Below are 15772 nucleotides of genomic sequence, written 5' to 3'. Positions count from 1 at the left end.
CGAAAAGGTGTGCTTATTATGTGAAAATGCTCTACAGGGAGATAAAAAGAATCCACATGTCAAGAACCCCACCTTGGAAGGACTCAAAACCATACTGAAGGTTGCCCAGGAACGGGGTGATGAGGTTCATAAGAGACTATCCCCCCCGTCAGATGACAAACTGTCTTTCAAGGTTAAGGTTTCATATTGCAGGTCATGTAGGGCCAATTATTCAAGTGCAACCAACGAGCAAGAACCAGACAGGGATCAGTGTCAAAGTAAAAGACAAAGACTGACCAGAGAAACTGGATTTGACATCCACAGCCAGTGTTTCATTTGCAGCCAGAAAGCCACAAAGAGAGAAGGCCTGACCCCTATAAGTACTGGTACAGGTGAAAGTACAAGGTCAAAGGTCCTCAATGCTGCCTCAGAGAGGCCTGACGAAATAATACATCTTCGTATGCTGACCCATCAAGATCTATTTGCTTTTGATGCAAAGTATCACAGAAGCTGCCTCAAGACACTATATTTCAGCAAATAACATTTCAGCAGCCAAACAAGCGTCTGTCAAAAAAGAAGTTAAAGGAACACGAAAGAGCTTTCATTGAGCTGACTGAAGAATTAACTGAGACCGTTTTTTTAAAGAATATGACTGTCACAACACTGAGCGCTGTAACTGAGAGCTATGTAAGAAAACTAAGTACAGCTGAAGATCCAGCAATTTATAAATCATGGAAACTCGAAAAAAAGTTGTGGGGTGGCTAACATTTCCTCTATCCGTAGGTGGATATTGTTCTTGGTGTCATTATGTGTCTTTCCAGTAGATTGCAGTTTCAAGTTTTTCAGCCGTCTAACGTTTACTTTAGTACAGCGAGGTATTTCGTTTTGTCACTTTCTAAATGCACTGTTTTCGTGGTTGTGTCGTCTTCGTCCGTCTTTTGATATACAGTCGCTATTTTTCCAACTGGTGGCGGATGGTGTAGTCAGATTACGTGAACCTCATACCCGGGGGTGGGGGTGTTCGCCCCTCTCGGCTGAGAGCTTTGCGAATCTCCGCTAGCCCAGGGCTCTACGCGGGAGACCCTCGGTGCTGCTCGTCTTTTTAGCTCTCTTTCTCGTGAGTCTCCTGCGCGGTCTGTTGAGCCTATACCGTCTGGTGAATCTCTGTGGTTGCGGACTCTCCTAAAAGTCAAGTGGTGTACATGATCGTTGGGAGTATCGCCCCTCTCAGAGGAGAGCTTTGCGAACTCACCGATAGGCTGCATCGTCAGTTGAATTAGAGGGTTAATGTGTTTCGTGTATTCCTCTTTAAAAAAAAAAAAAAAAAGTAACCCTGCGTCATCGGGTGAATTTATAATAGTTTATTATAATGTATGTTGGTAAGACTGCTTCCTCAGTCAAATTAAATTGTAAATGTTTCAGTGTATTCTAGTATTAGGGATTGTGTTCCCTAATACTGTCAATGGAATAGGAGATGGGATGTCTTGTTTATCTTTCGTGTTCACTTTGCCGTTCCTGGTTTTAGGTATGCTATATCGCAGTTGGGAGTCTACGTAGTTTTCCTTCCTGGCGTAGTTTGCGTATGCTACCTTGGTCATAGTTTTTCCTCGCAATTCTCAGATTAACATTGTCGACCGGTTTTTATGGTCGTTTTCTTCGTTGGCTAATCGCCAGGGAGTTCTTAAGTCCCTTTATTGTTTACTCCTTCCTCCTCTGGGATACGTCCTTGGTCTCTAGGGATGCCCCCAGAAAAAACTCGGTGGTTAGCTCACGTCTTGCGAGTAACTTGTAGAACCCTACTCGGTCCTACTGTGGGCTTTTTGTCATCATTTCCCCTATTCGGACTGGCCTCATTTGGATCTTTTTCAGGGATTGGGGTAGGTGTAAAGAATAGCCAAAATAAAATAAATTATGAAAACACTGTTGTCAAAATCTGAGGGCCCCTCCTGCTAGACTATCTGTACAATGGTAGTTTTTCTCCTGAGGAATGTAGTTTATTATTATGGTCGCTTATTGACCATTCCAGATACTAAAACACTTTGATGTGAATTGGACCAATATTCATAGAGAACCACAGATAATTACACACCTTTCGTGTGTTTGGAAGACCGTGTTAGCTCACGATGGACCGAACATCTATTCACTCTTGTTATGCAGGCTGAGCCGTATCCTCAAAGCCTGCCCGATAGATCCACAATGTTACAGTGGATCACCATTACCATGTCACTCTATGCTGAAATGGATCGCATATGTGACTCGTACCAAGTTTTTATGAATGCGGAGGGAATTATACTTTACACACAGAGAAAAACCAAAGCTGATCTGGAAATAATTTTGTATTTATTCGTCATGAAAGTTGCACTGTTCGGAACATAGTGAGCTAACAAGTCGTTTTGCGATTCGCACGATCACCCCAAATACCTAGAACGTTATAGTTTATTATTATTATTATTATTATTGTGTAACTACAAAACGTAGTGTCGTAGTGAATGGTGATGCATGACGATGTGATGGCAAATGGGTCATGGCAGAGGCTAGACTGCCAGTTGCTATCACAAACGTCATTCCATTCGGAAAACACGAAACTAACGTCCTTCTGAAGGCTACAACAATATTAATACAATGTATGGGCCGCTCTTCTTTCGCATGTATCCAATTTGATAGTCAAATTGGCTACGACCAGTATCACACCCTGTTCCCCACTACTTCCTTGCGCACATAAAACTGTTCAGAGGCTTCCTGGTAGCCCTACTGTTTCCTCGTCTCTGGACTCTGGTTTTATCTAGAGTTATTAGGTGGCAGTATTTAAAGTCTATAGCCGACACTCTTGAAAGTATAATTTCAAGGCTTGTCTGCATTTTACATGATCGCAATGAACATTTTGGACATATAAGCTAATTATCATCCAAGCGGTGAAACATTAACCCGGCAAAACTCACAGGCTTTGCGAACTAGATATGTATGCTCGACCTTGGAACCTGGAAGGCTACTGACAGAAGAGGTAAGGTTCAAGTGAATTTATTTGCTCTGCTATATGAAAGCACAGGCTATATGTTGTAATGGTAGGCTATAGACTACCATAGCCGTAACCAAATTATTAAAGAGGTGTGTGAATACGTTGTATTGCTGTATGTCCGCCCATTTTTAAATACAGGCGATGTGTGCGCAGCAATTATTTTCATTTTTTTTAAAGGAGAGACTATGCTCACTTTCATGGGGGTTCCAATGTCCTTTATCCGTATATACGTGGTTGAATTGTCTTGTAATGTAGTCTACGCGAAACGTTTTGAAGCAGCTTGCCCTACTTGTTGATCGCGTGGTTTTTTCCCTATTTACGGTTGGATGGCAGCTGCAGGTGCAAAAAGTTAACGTCAGGCTATGCTGATCACGGGTCAAACTGCATTTATTCTGAAATAATAATAATAATAATAATAATAATAATAATAATAATAATAATAATAATAAGGCCCAATAGGAGGCTTTCTCAAAATCCAAAAGATTACAGTTAACCATTTTGCCTTCTTTTTTAGCTCTACCGATTTGATTTCAATGGCAAGAACCACGATGAGCTGGAAGCTGTCATGAATTCAGAACCGATCTTAGAGGAAATTTTAATAAAACGGTCTCAGCAAAAGAAGAGGACTTCACCTCTGAACTACAAAGAGAGGTTATTTGTATTAACAAAGACAAGACTGACATATTATGATGGTTCACCAGAGGTGCGTTTGACGTTTGATAAAAAAGCTATTTTTTATATTCTTGTGTCAAATCATGGCTGTTTTTGTCAGGCTATTATGTCCTAGTAGACATTTCAGATGTGAGATGCAGTATATAATAATGCAGTTGATCGAGGCCATGTTACAACTCAGCATCCAATATGGTATGGTATGGCAAGACTATCATGGTATAAATAACATGTTACACTTTGCATTGCTTATATCTTGATGTTAAAAGCCCTGAAATGTTCCCCGCTGACAAATTAAGCTCGTTTTGAAGTACTGTCGTAAATCAAAAACAGAAACTGTACAATTTATACCATGCAGTTCCATTAGGCCAATCACATGTTTAAGGTAAGGAAAATGTATATTGGTTTTAACTTGAAAAATAGCTTGGTTTGTTTCAGCTTGTTTGTTTTTAGCTTCTGCTTTCACACTACCCCCTCAACATTAAGTTTTTGCGAAATAACCACATGGCTTTGCATGTGATGTCCCCAGGGTGTAAGGTTGTGGCTTTAGGTGAATGTACCTCCATGAGCAGCACTTATAGACACTCAGTGTATATACTCACAGACAGAGGGGCAGGCCAGACCCTGGGCATCAGACAGCTTAATCCCATGCTTCCCGGCTCTCTTGTATGCATGTAGTCTTGTGATTTGAATGATATTGTGATATTGGAGCAAGATTTGCTCTTGAGCAAGGCTCTTAACCCCACATTGCTCCAAGGGGAATTGTCCCCTGCTTTGTCTAGTCAACTGTAAATTGGCTTGGATAAAAGTGTCAGCTAAATAACTAATGTAATGCATTGCATTTACATTACTGGCATTTTGCAGACGCTCTTATCCAGAGCGATGTACAACTAAGTGCAAAGTGCATGCCCATAACCAGGGACAAGTGTGCTGAAAGACCCCAAGGGGAAGTACAATTTCAAGTGCTAAGAATACAACACGGATAAGGCCATGTAGATTATTTATACAACAACACGAAAGAATGATTTACACTTACGTAAGAAACTATAAACAGCTTACATAGCCAAATAATATCATCAATAATACTGTAGCAATAACACCATCCTAACAAAACAAGTAATAACACACTATTGTGAGAAAGCACAATGGATACATATGCTGTGTTAGACTGATTTTGTAGTACTGTTGGCTTGGAGAAATATTTTTGACATTGTATTCAATGTCCATGTTTGGCTCATAGAAGAAGACAAAAAAGGGCTCCGTTGATTTACAGAAGATCAAGTGTGTGGAAATAGTAAAAAATGGAGGCGCGATTATTCCCTGTGTAAATAAATATCCATTTCAGGTACAGTATAGTTCATAATTTTCCTTAACAATACAATAATACTGTCAAAATGATGCCTTAAGCTGCTGCATGTTCAGGATCTTGTTCTTGAAGAAAGTGATTTTTTCTTTCTTCAGGTTGTGTATGATGCCAGTATCTTGTACATTTTTGCCCCAAGCAATGAGAGAAGAAGTGTTTGGGTTCAGAATATGAAGGAGGGTAAGCAACTGCGATTAATGAAACAAGACAATTTATAATATTGTTTTATGATGGAAATAAATAGTATGTAGGACAACTTCAATGTTTTTTATCCTCCTCCAGGAGAAAAAAGTTTCATTATTTCAATATTTTGATATATTGTAAATGTCTTGGATGACAAAACATTACAGCAAAATATGCTGTAGACCAGACCAGAAACTCCTGTCCCTATTGAATAAATATTTTGCTGCCTAAATCAGCCCATTATTTCTAAGAAATATACCCAAAATATAACCCTGGGGATGCCAATATTGCTAGGCAGATTTCACATTTCCAGGCAAATTTGACAACTTCTATTAATGTAAGAACTAAAAATGGCGATGACATATTTTTGATTGCCTTGCAGTTTGTACCTGGTACACCAGGTGGGTTTACATCTATCTAATTATGGCTTAATTTAGACAATTAAGCACTGAAGCAGGGCAAAAACAACTGACTGAACTGGCTCTCTTGGATAGTGCCAGTTTGTTTGTGACTCTATTTATCATTCAGGGGTGCGAGACATTAGAAAACCATTAGGCCTCCAGTGAAATCAGACTTGTACTGTATAAGATAAGATTGTACCCACAGCTGAGCATAATTGTTTTGTTATTGCAGAGATTAAACAGAATCCCTCAGTTGTGGCCAAGTTCCACCCTCAGTTCTGGCAGGAAGGGGTGTGGCTCTGCTGCAGACAGGTGGAGAAACTGGCGCTTGGTTGTGAGGAGTACAACCTGTTTGGAGACAGTAAGGCCAACAAAGATTACTGTCACAGCTAGAGTGGAATCCTCACTGTGTTACCATGGGAACTTCTGCTATTCTATTGTAAAATACATATGTGACGTCTTGGTAACACTCTCTTTTTTCATTAATTTTAGTTTTTAGGTCACATAAGTGGTGGGCAAGAAAATGCTCCACTTGTGCTATGAGCGAGATTAGATACTACTCAGAATGTAGGTACTTTTATTAGTCTAATACATCTCGGTATTTCATTATCATCAGTGAGACTCTCCATGTAAGTTAGGAAAACGCATCAATCGGTTAACTGATTGGCATTAGGATGTGAACACATACTGCACAGTGTTTATCCTTCTGTAAGAAGTTGTTACTCCCCTTTCACTGACAAAGGAAGCCACTCATTCTGCCATTCCTGTAGGGAGTCACATGACATTTTCTGGCTTCACTTCTCTGTCACAGCTAGTGTACATATTGACTGTCTGCTGTCTGCATTACGAAAGACATGGGGCTTCTGCAGACTCCATTACATTATTCTACCCATTATTGAATTATGCAGTTGCAACTATTCTTTGTTCAGTATGTTACCATAACATAATGTGACCTGGATGTCTAGTTTTATTTTTACTATATAAACTAAGGCAAAGTACCACCCCAGGCTCTCCAACCTGACATCTGAATGCATTGTACTTGCTCAATCTTACTTGTATAAAATACATATTTCTATTATTATGTGCATGATTTTAGTAGGTTTATTTGTACAGCTATTGTGCAACTCTTGATGAATGAGTCCAGATATCAGTCTTTTTCAAACAACGGGCAGGTACAATAACAAAATGGTCCAATTTCCTTCTGTTTTTAGGCCATAATCAATGGACATATTGTAATGGTTCATTTTGAAATTTAGCTAAGCAATGATTGCCATAGAAATTGCTGACAGCTGAGATTGCAGTAATTAAAGGAGGTGTTGCTTCCTTATTTCAGTTTCACGAAAACCTCTTCCTCCTATTCCTGGAAATGAAACAATTGGAAAGGTATTTTGATTATTTTTTCTTGTACTTACCTTGAAATTTAATTCGCAGTGCCACTCCATTCAATCTGAATACACGCAGTGATTCAGGGATTTGCAGAATGTTTCGTTTTGATGTCTTTGTAGTAGTGACAGATACTGGCTCAGGAACTGCCTTTATAACCTACTAGTTAAAGGTTAAATTCTCAAGTAGGACACTGCTGTTGTAACCTTGAGGAAGTTTCTTAACCTGAATTGCTTTCCTGTATTACTGTTTTTAGTTTAATAATGCTATGTAAAAATGCATCAAACGTATCTAAGTTGCTCTGAATAAGATGCCTCAAATGTAGTGGTTACCTGCAGTCACCTAATACATGCAATTTTATTTTCCAGACAAATTTTGAAGTGTTTATATTTGTTGAAAACCCCAACTATCTTAATCTATAAATCCCCACAGTATGTCAATCTTAATTGAAAGAGAGTCTTCACCTTTGTGTCAGCCGTGTTTATACTCTCAGCGCTACACCTGGCTGTGACGGCACTAATCTGAACTTTCTCCTCACAGGGCCGTCGACCGGCCCCACCCCCACCTCCACAGGGAAATGAGGAGAAGAACAGTACGGAGGAAACAAAGGAGGAGATAGTCATTGCCCTGTATGACTTTGAAGGGAAGGAGGCCCAAGACCTGACCCTGGTAAAGGGGGAGGAGTATGTGATCGTGGAGAAATCTGATGTAAATTGGTACAAAGCTCAAAATAAATACGGGTACGTGACTCTCTGTGCTCTCCGCTCAGTGCTCAATGAGCTGTTGTAGACTGTTGGCAAGGAACCAAAGCTGCTGGGAAAACAGCGAAAACATTGCCAATAAAATCTTCTTTTTGCAGCATTGATTTTTACAACGAAAAAAGAGTTCATGTTTAAAGCTCATTTTGCTTTGTTATTTGAATAAAAAAGAAAACGATCAAAAATGTATGTATGAAAGAACTGACCAGGCACTGGCCACTGGCTGCTAGTGGTCTTGCCCTCTAGTGGTAAAGTAATGCTACAGCCATTTCCTGCTGAAGAAGACGCTCAGCGATTGAGGAAGCTACAGAATGATGCAATCTTTTCAGCTTCCTTTAGTTGCTGTTAAAAATCAGCAACCTATTAAATTTTGTATTTTGTGCCATTTTACTAGGAGGAAATTTGGCTTAAGGGGCACATGTTTTATTGTCCTTAAACTCGATGTATGTCTATTTCTGTTTATTGAGGGCCTTTGTCTTGCTGTCTAACTCTCTGCTACTGCTTATTTAGAGAAGAAGGATATGTGCCCAGCAATTATGTGGCTGAGAAGGAATTGGGTCACATTGACCAGTATGTGTAAGTGACTCGCAAATTTACACTTATTTTGTCAATTTCTGAGATTTGTCAGCAATGTTACATTTTCATATTCATAAAACAAAATTAGGCACAATATACCTTCCTATGCTTTGTGGTAATATGTTTCATATCTTGATGAATCCAGTAATTGCTAATATTACATTGACCTTGTATCTGTTGCTTTTTTCACCTTAGCTGGTACTGCAAAAATGTCAACAGAAATCAAGCAGAACAACTACTTAGAAATGAGGTGTGTTAAAGTTTGCAAATGTGTAAGTAATGCCAACGCACTGAAAAAATAATGCTTGAACTTAAATCAATCATGTTCAGTCATTGAAGCTTCATCCCTTTTCCATCACCTTTGTTCCAATCAGTTATCATCAGGTGGGAGTGTTCTATTCATATTTAAAGTTCCATTCCAAGGCTCAACTATCCAATCAGCGCCATTGAAAATACTGGTCTAGCCAGGTTTTAGCCTTTGGCGAACACACTTTCGGCACAGTAACAATAACATATACAGAGATAATTGACAGCGTTCCACAGCAGTTTGTCTTGTTTACATGTTTTTAAAGGTATAAAACAGGACCTTCTTGTCTCTCTCGGTTATGTGGTAACTTCTTGTCTCTCTGGTGTTTCGACATGCATTGCATTGGAAACTCTGCAGGCCAATGTACAGATCTTGATCTGCCCCTTTCTTAACAGGACAAAGAGGGGGGGTTCATGGTGAGAGATTCCAGCAGTCCCGGAGCATTCACTGTCTCTCTATACACAAAGTCTGCGGGGTGAGCAGAAGTAACCGTCCCAGACTATCATTCTTACTCTTTGCTTGTGTTTCTAGCGTCCTGTGCTTGCCTCCTGATACAGTGGCTTTGCCTGCAACAATATATACACTGTTTGCTGCAGATTCAGTATGTGGGCTGTTAGTGTGAGTGGGTTGTAGTGAGCCAAGAAGTCAAAAAACATGTAGCTGCCAAAAGTTATAGAAGACTGTTTTCTGCCACACAAAGTTGTCTGATGGCAGTGTTCCCCCAGAGAAGGCGGATCTTCCATCAGACATTACCATATAAAAGAGACGCAGAGTGTGCCTAAGCTGTTCTACCTGGCCGAAAAGCACCACTTCAGCACTATTCCCGAGCTCATCGAGTACCATCAACACAATGCAGCAGGTGTGTACTGGCACTGAAGTACTACATTAACAAAACAGGACTGCAGCTGTTTTTATATGAGGGATAAACACAGCTCTTGATGTATTGTTGCAAAATAGAAACTGAGTTCTCCGGTATCATATCCGTCCTTCTGTGTGTTTGTTTTTAAGACCCACACAGAAGGACCCAGCTGCAGGGATGTGTGTAAATGCTGAGGTGAATGTTTGTCAGCGTGCACATTTTCATGGTATTTCAATGGCTGTGTTTTGTGTTTTTGTTGTGCAGGACTTGTGGCCAGACTCCGTTATCCAGTGGGGAAGAGTGGGACATCAGCCCCTTCTACCGCAGGATTCAGCTACGGTAAGCTGTCTGATCCCAGATCCCAGGTGCCGTCTGTCGAATGACACAGGGTGTTTTACCAGGCCATCCATGTTCTGCTGCTTTTTCATGCCTTATCATTCTTTCTTCAAATTTGGAATGCCTGATCATACTGCCATGCTCATCGCAAAATCTGTTGTCAATTGGGAGCATGCCAGCAAGCAAGCTCCTTATCAGACTGAGGTTTGGGCACACAGACATGAGTTGGAGGAAGACTCCAACAGACTACATGTGTACAATTGATAAGCAGGCACCTGATCGACATGCTGGGGTTACTGGTGCATGATAAGATGCTGTCATCCCGACTGAAACCTTCCCATCCCTGGTTAAGCGATGCCTTATGGAGCCACCGGCCGTAGTCGTTACTGGCGTGGTCCGGACTGAACACAAGGGCCCATCGATGCACCAGAACAGCGCCACACCGGAGCTCGCCCCGCCTGTGTTTTGGACATATTAGGTGAGGCCGTTGACTTTTTTTTTGCTGTCCCCTCAGAAAAGTGGGAGATCAACCCCTCAGACCTGACCTTCATGAAGGAGCTGGGGAGTGGGCAGTATGGGGTGGTGCGTCTGGGCAAGTGGAGGGCCCAGCACAAGGTAGCCATAAAGGCCATCCGGGAGGGTGCCATGTACGAGGAGGACTTCATCGAGGAGGCCAAAGTCATGATGTGAGTCTCAGATGAACGACTCTCTCAGGAATCATTACGGATGGATGCTGCCTTTTTTTGGTTCAATGTCATGTAAATTTCTAACTCTGCTCCAGACCTGGGTTGAAATCATATTTGTTTTGGATTCAAATACTGCATTATACATTTGAAAAAAAGCTTGCCTGGTGTATCGGAACAAATGAAATGATCCCAAAAGTTTAACCTTTTCTCCTCCTCCTCGCGGGCTCAAATGCACCAGGCAAGATCAGTTGAGCTCAGAAAAGTATTTGAATCCAAAACAAATGCTATTAGGTCAGTCTTGTTACTGTTATTCCATGTCTTGTTTAGTCCTGACACCATGTGAACCCAGTTAATAGGATAGAGGACAGTATTCCTCACTCAAGAGTGCTCGTGTCTGGATTTTGCCTGTAAAATATGTAAAGACACAGCACTGGAGTTTTATTTGATATCCTCAAACCGCTCAAGTGTAATTTGACACTTCTGAATCACTGGTGTTTTATTTGATGTCCCCAAATCATCGAAAATGTATTTGACATCTACAAATGAATGCAATTTTATTTGATATCCACGACACCGTTCAAATCTAAATGCCACGCAAACATTCGCTGATAGAGTGAATAATGTGAGTCACCGCCAACAGGAAGCTGTCACACCCGAAGCTGGTCCAGCTGTACGGGGTTTGCACGCAGCAGAGGCCCATATACATCGTGACAGAGTTCATGGAGTTGGGCTGCCTGCTCAACTACATCCGGCAGAGACGGGGCAGCTTTAGCACAGGCACCCTGCTGGGAATCACCCAGGACATCAGCGAAGGCATGGAGTACCTGGAGAAGAATGGATTCATTCACAGGGACCTGGTACTCATTCACCTCATCTCTGTCACAGCCAGGGCCCTTTTGGGTGCTACGACATCCTTAAGTAGATATTATCATTATAAACTGTTGGAGAATGCATTCCACATTGGACATCATTCAGACCTACTATGCCATGCCTAAGATGTTGTTGTATAGTCTATATTTTGAGATGTATATGGAACATTGATTGTCTTCCAACAGGCTGCGAGGAACTGCTTGGTGAACGATTCTCTAATGGTGAAGGTGTCGGATTTTGGAATGGCTAGGTACGGTGGAGTATGAAACATGTTCTGAAATGAGCCACGCATCTCTTTATAACCCAATATGTATAACTTTGTTTACGATAAACAATGTATTTTTTGTGTTACCAGCTTATACAAAGCATTTTGTTGAGGTTGTATGATCTTTCAGAAATGAAATTAAGTGAAATGTGGGATTATTTCATTCCGTAGATACGTCCTGGATGATCAGTACACTAGCTCCGTTGGAATGAAATTTCCTGTGAAATGGTCTCCACCTGAAGTCTTCAATTTCTGCAAATACAGTAGCAAATCAGACGTGTGGTCATTCGGTAAGCATTAACATTATGGTTTTGACATTGGCATTTTTGTTTGTAGACAGGCTCCTTGTAAGTAAACTTGTTGGGATGTGCTTGGTCTCCTCAGGTGTCTTAATGTGGGAGGTATTCACAGAAGGTAGAATGCCCTTCGAACAAAATGCAAACCATGAAGTTGTGATGATGGTCTCTCAAGGTCATCGACTGTACAGACCAAAGAAGGCCACAGCTAACATCTATGACATCATGCAGCTGTGCTGGTCTGAGGTATGTGTTTGCTGCAGATTTGACGATTATGTGTACAGTTATCATCTTAAAATATTTGTGCACTCAACATTTTAAAGACTATCCACACTTCCTCGCTGTCATGGTTTATAGTCAAGTTAAAGAATTCTACTTTCAATTTGTAAGGCAGATTGAATTGGAACTGACTTTTAATTGTATTGCCTTAATTCTATGACCTTAAAGACCACCTGGCAAAAAGATTGTCATCATCAGTGGCTTGTATCTTGGTCCTTTTTTGTGGATGTTGATTGCATTGCATTGCACTTATTTTTAGCTGACACCTTTATCCAAATTGACTTACAGTTGATTAAGCAGGGGACAATCCCCCTGAAGCAATGTGGGGTTAAGGGCCTTGCTCAAGGGCCCAACAGTTACATGGATCTTATTGTGGCTACACCAGGACCGTGTTGGATTCCACTTTAAGATCTTCCCTACCCTTGGTGTCTTCCTTCGAGGGAGCTATTTCCCGACGTAATTTGTTACATGCAACAAGCAAACTTAACAGGTGCTCTGCAAGGGAGGATACACAATGAAACAAACCAAAAAGGAACTTCCCTCGCAACCTATATATGAAACAATCTTGGCTAAGTGTGCAACTATTTTCTTTGGAATGTTCATGAATAATCCATAACGACCATGCTAGCTTATTTTTTTTGTGATAATAAAAATACACCATTATAGGATATCTTAAACCTCACTCAAAAACAAACACAGAAAAGAAAAAAAAGTTAAATTCTCAGTTCTTAATCTCCAATTCTCCCATTCCTCAACATGCGCTCATTAATTATTCCCAAACCTCCTAATTGCCTCTTTCATTTGAAAGGGCCTGATTCGCTTCTCTCTTCACGCATGGAATATAATATTATTGGATTGCATTTCATATTTTGGGGGACAAATACAAAACAAAGGACTTCCTTGACAAAAAATCCTAGATTAAAGTACGAAATTCAACAAAGGGCTAAAACAAGTTACAATTGATTAGGAGAGTCCATGAAGAGGTGAGTCTTCAGACCGTGGCGGGAAATGGGCAGCAAGTGTGCAGTTCTTCAGCCTGCCAAATATACTTGTATACTTTGGTATAAGGAGAGTTTGTGTAGGCTGGAGCTACTGTAATGCATTCACAACCCTGCGGTTGTGTGAAACAGGAAGTGTTAAAGGATATCGGGGCACTGCATGACTTGGCAAGGTCTGTGCAGAGGTCACAGGGTGTACTGCTCAAGGCTTCTGCACTGTAACACAATACCCTCTGAGGCTGTGAACCGCTGCAGTCAGCAATTCTAATCACACAGAGCCGGCTAACAATGGGAGCCATAACCATCACATTAACCCCATTCAACATTCTGCCCAGCTTGTGCGTAGGAAAATTTTTTGAGACTATTGTTCCTTGATAGACATCAGAGAAACAAAATTGAGAGCGAAGTATGTGTAATGAAAATGATTTGGGTAGAACATTTTGTTTGAAACACAATTATGAACTGCAATGAGCTAAATAAAAGATACATACTGATTCTTTTTTTAAATGTGTTTGGTTAAATTACTGAATGTAGATATTCTGTGTATTCTTCTTTAAGATACAGAATTAAAATGTATTTATTAAACTATGAGGCTCTTAGGCAAGCTATTAAATATGACACTCAAATAGGAAGGCTGTATTAGGCTTGATTTTTTTCATGAGACTAGTTACATGCATTTCTAACCATAAAATGATAACAAATAAAAACTTTTTTTTAATTGATCATGAATGCTGACACTTTCTGAAACCAAAATTGCATTCCACTTTTATGTGTAGGAGTGAGATTTCAGTCAGATGAAAAAGGAATGCTCTTGCAGACTGTTTAAATTCCCATGTGATTTATTACAGAGCAACATGTCAGCCTACACAGTCTTTATCAGGTTACTAGTAGTGTTCCTCTTGACGCATAGAAACATCATGTGGGTGTTTCCCTTTTCTTCTGATTCCTTGAATTACTTCTGGTTATCGTGAACCTGTACTAATGACTAGAAATGGACAAACTTTGCCTTTATCTGTACTCAAGTAAAATGATTAATGAATTAAACTATGAAGCAAACCTTTAGTGGTTCTGGAATGTGAGGCTTCACTGAGCACACGACTCCATTCAGGCCTGTGATTGGTCAGTTCTGCCCCTGTCTGCTTTAATATATTAGCCGAGCTACTGTGCCTGTTATTAGCCTCCACACAAACAGATCAGATACACCTAATCCAACAGGTTTTTGAAGCAGGAAGTTGAAATGTGAAAGCAGAATGTTTACATTTCAGGACATTTTAATTGTTCTTCATTTTATATACAGAAATGGTTTCAAAGATAACTAACATCGATTTCTTCTTAATGTGGAACTGTATAACATATTTTTGTTGATTGGAAGGGGTCTTTCATTACCCCATGTTGCTTAGCTGTACCCCATGTCGTTTAGTTATTTCGTTTTTGACTGCTCAGTTTGATAAATGTCCCTTGCATGTGAAAATGGTTTTACTATCTGCTAAATGTATTCCGCTGTCACCCTCCGAATGTAACCACATCCTCTCCCTTCTACCTTCCTTTTCATAGAAAACTGAAGACAGGCCAACATTTGCCCAGATCTCTGTCATGATCAGCGATGCACTGGAGGGAGATAGCTGAATCTAACAAGCAATAAGACAGGATTTGGACGATGATATAAACAACATGACTTTGCCTGGGTCGTAGTTTCCTGCCGGGGTTACCCATTCATTTGAATACCTCTTCATGTAATTTGTTCAACAGTCTGTCAGGGCAACATCATGTTAGCAACATTCAGCCAGCCTGAAGCCGTCTGTATTGAATGATCTCAATTCGAAAGAACATTTAATTGTGTGCAGAAGAAATGTTCAGCCATACATTTAGCATTTCTGAAGGATTTCTCATGCTAAATTTGGAATATTCTTTGAAGAAATATCCTGACATTTTGATTGTGAAGACATGTAAAACAGAGGACTCTTAGAATTGGTGTTATTCCAGTGGCTCATAAATACTTACACACATAAACATACACACAGATGTAAGCACCCGTACACACAAGCACACACACTCACAGGCATACACATACATTAATTGTTTTCATACACACAAAATTCAATATAACATAAAAATATTCATGAGGCAATTGAATGCAATTATTTTCTGTTGATGTTAATAGCCATAAATTTGATGCTAATATGTTTGGTTAAATTGTTACACTAATGTTACTTTTGTACTGAGATGTGAAGATGAAGGCAAATGCTTCTCTCTCAATACAAATGCTAACACAAAGTCCAACCAAGTTTTTCCTTTTCAGTATTGATCTAGGTAGAGGGTGGTATTACATGTTTTTAATGAAATTAAACAAATAATTCCAATAAGACATTCTTAGACAAAAGGCAGATGTTTATGGGTAATTGTATTTTCTTTAATCTGATTTAAATATAGATTTTTTATTTTTACTCATGTCACTCAGTGTTTGTTCACTCAGTGCTTCATCTTGGTTACAGACTCTCCTTACGTGCTCAGGAGAGCCTGTTTTTATATCAGATTATGTGAAACGTAT

The 15772-nt window shown here is 40.1% G+C and overlaps 1 protein-coding gene across 1 annotated transcript; it reads left to right on the top strand.

Annotated features, from left to right (window-relative positions):
• The first annotated feature begins 2694 nt into the window (after window positions 1-2694).
• tec (tec protein tyrosine kinase) lies at window positions 2695-15668 on the top strand. The gene is made up of 18 exons (XM_061251752.1): window positions 2695-2980; window positions 3510-3698; window positions 4905-5009; window positions 5126-5207; window positions 5844-5972; window positions 6945-6994; window positions 7535-7734; window positions 8263-8328; window positions 8524-8578; window positions 9031-9110; window positions 9361-9494; window positions 9759-9833; window positions 10345-10516; window positions 11157-11373; window positions 11572-11636; window positions 11823-11941; window positions 12036-12193; window positions 14779-15668. Exons 2-18 carry the CDS (start codon window positions 3561-3563, stop codon window positions 14848-14850), a joined length of 1917 nt encoding a protein of 638 aa, XP_061107736.1. The 5' UTR covers window positions 2695-2980; window positions 3510-3560; the 3' UTR covers window positions 14851-15668.
• The last annotated feature ends 104 nt before the right edge of the window (window positions 15669-15772 follow it).

The sequence above is a fragment of the Conger conger genome, chromosome 8 (genome assembly GCF_963514075.1).
Source record: "Conger conger chromosome 8, fConCon1.1, whole genome shotgun sequence".
NCBI classification, from domain to species: Eukaryota; Metazoa; Chordata; class Actinopteri; order Anguilliformes; family Congridae; genus Conger; species Conger conger.
The sequence above is the reverse complement of the archived record's forward strand: the minus strand, read 5'-3'. Positions and strand labels throughout refer to the sequence as shown.

Bases quoted from the DNA above. Each gene is read 5' to 3' on its own strand.
- tec (XM_061251752.1), top strand. From the start codon at position 3,561: ATGAATTCAGAACCGATCTTAGAGGAAATTTTAATAAAACGGTCTCAG. The intron at 5,010-5,125 runs GTACAGTATAGT...TTCTTTCTTCAG, and splicing joins TAAATAAATATCCATTTCAG to GTTGTGTATGATGCCAGTAT. The intron at 9,111-9,360 runs GTGAGCAGAAGT...GTGTTCCCCCAG, and splicing joins CTATACACAAAGTCTGCGGG to AGAAGGCGGATCTTCCATCA.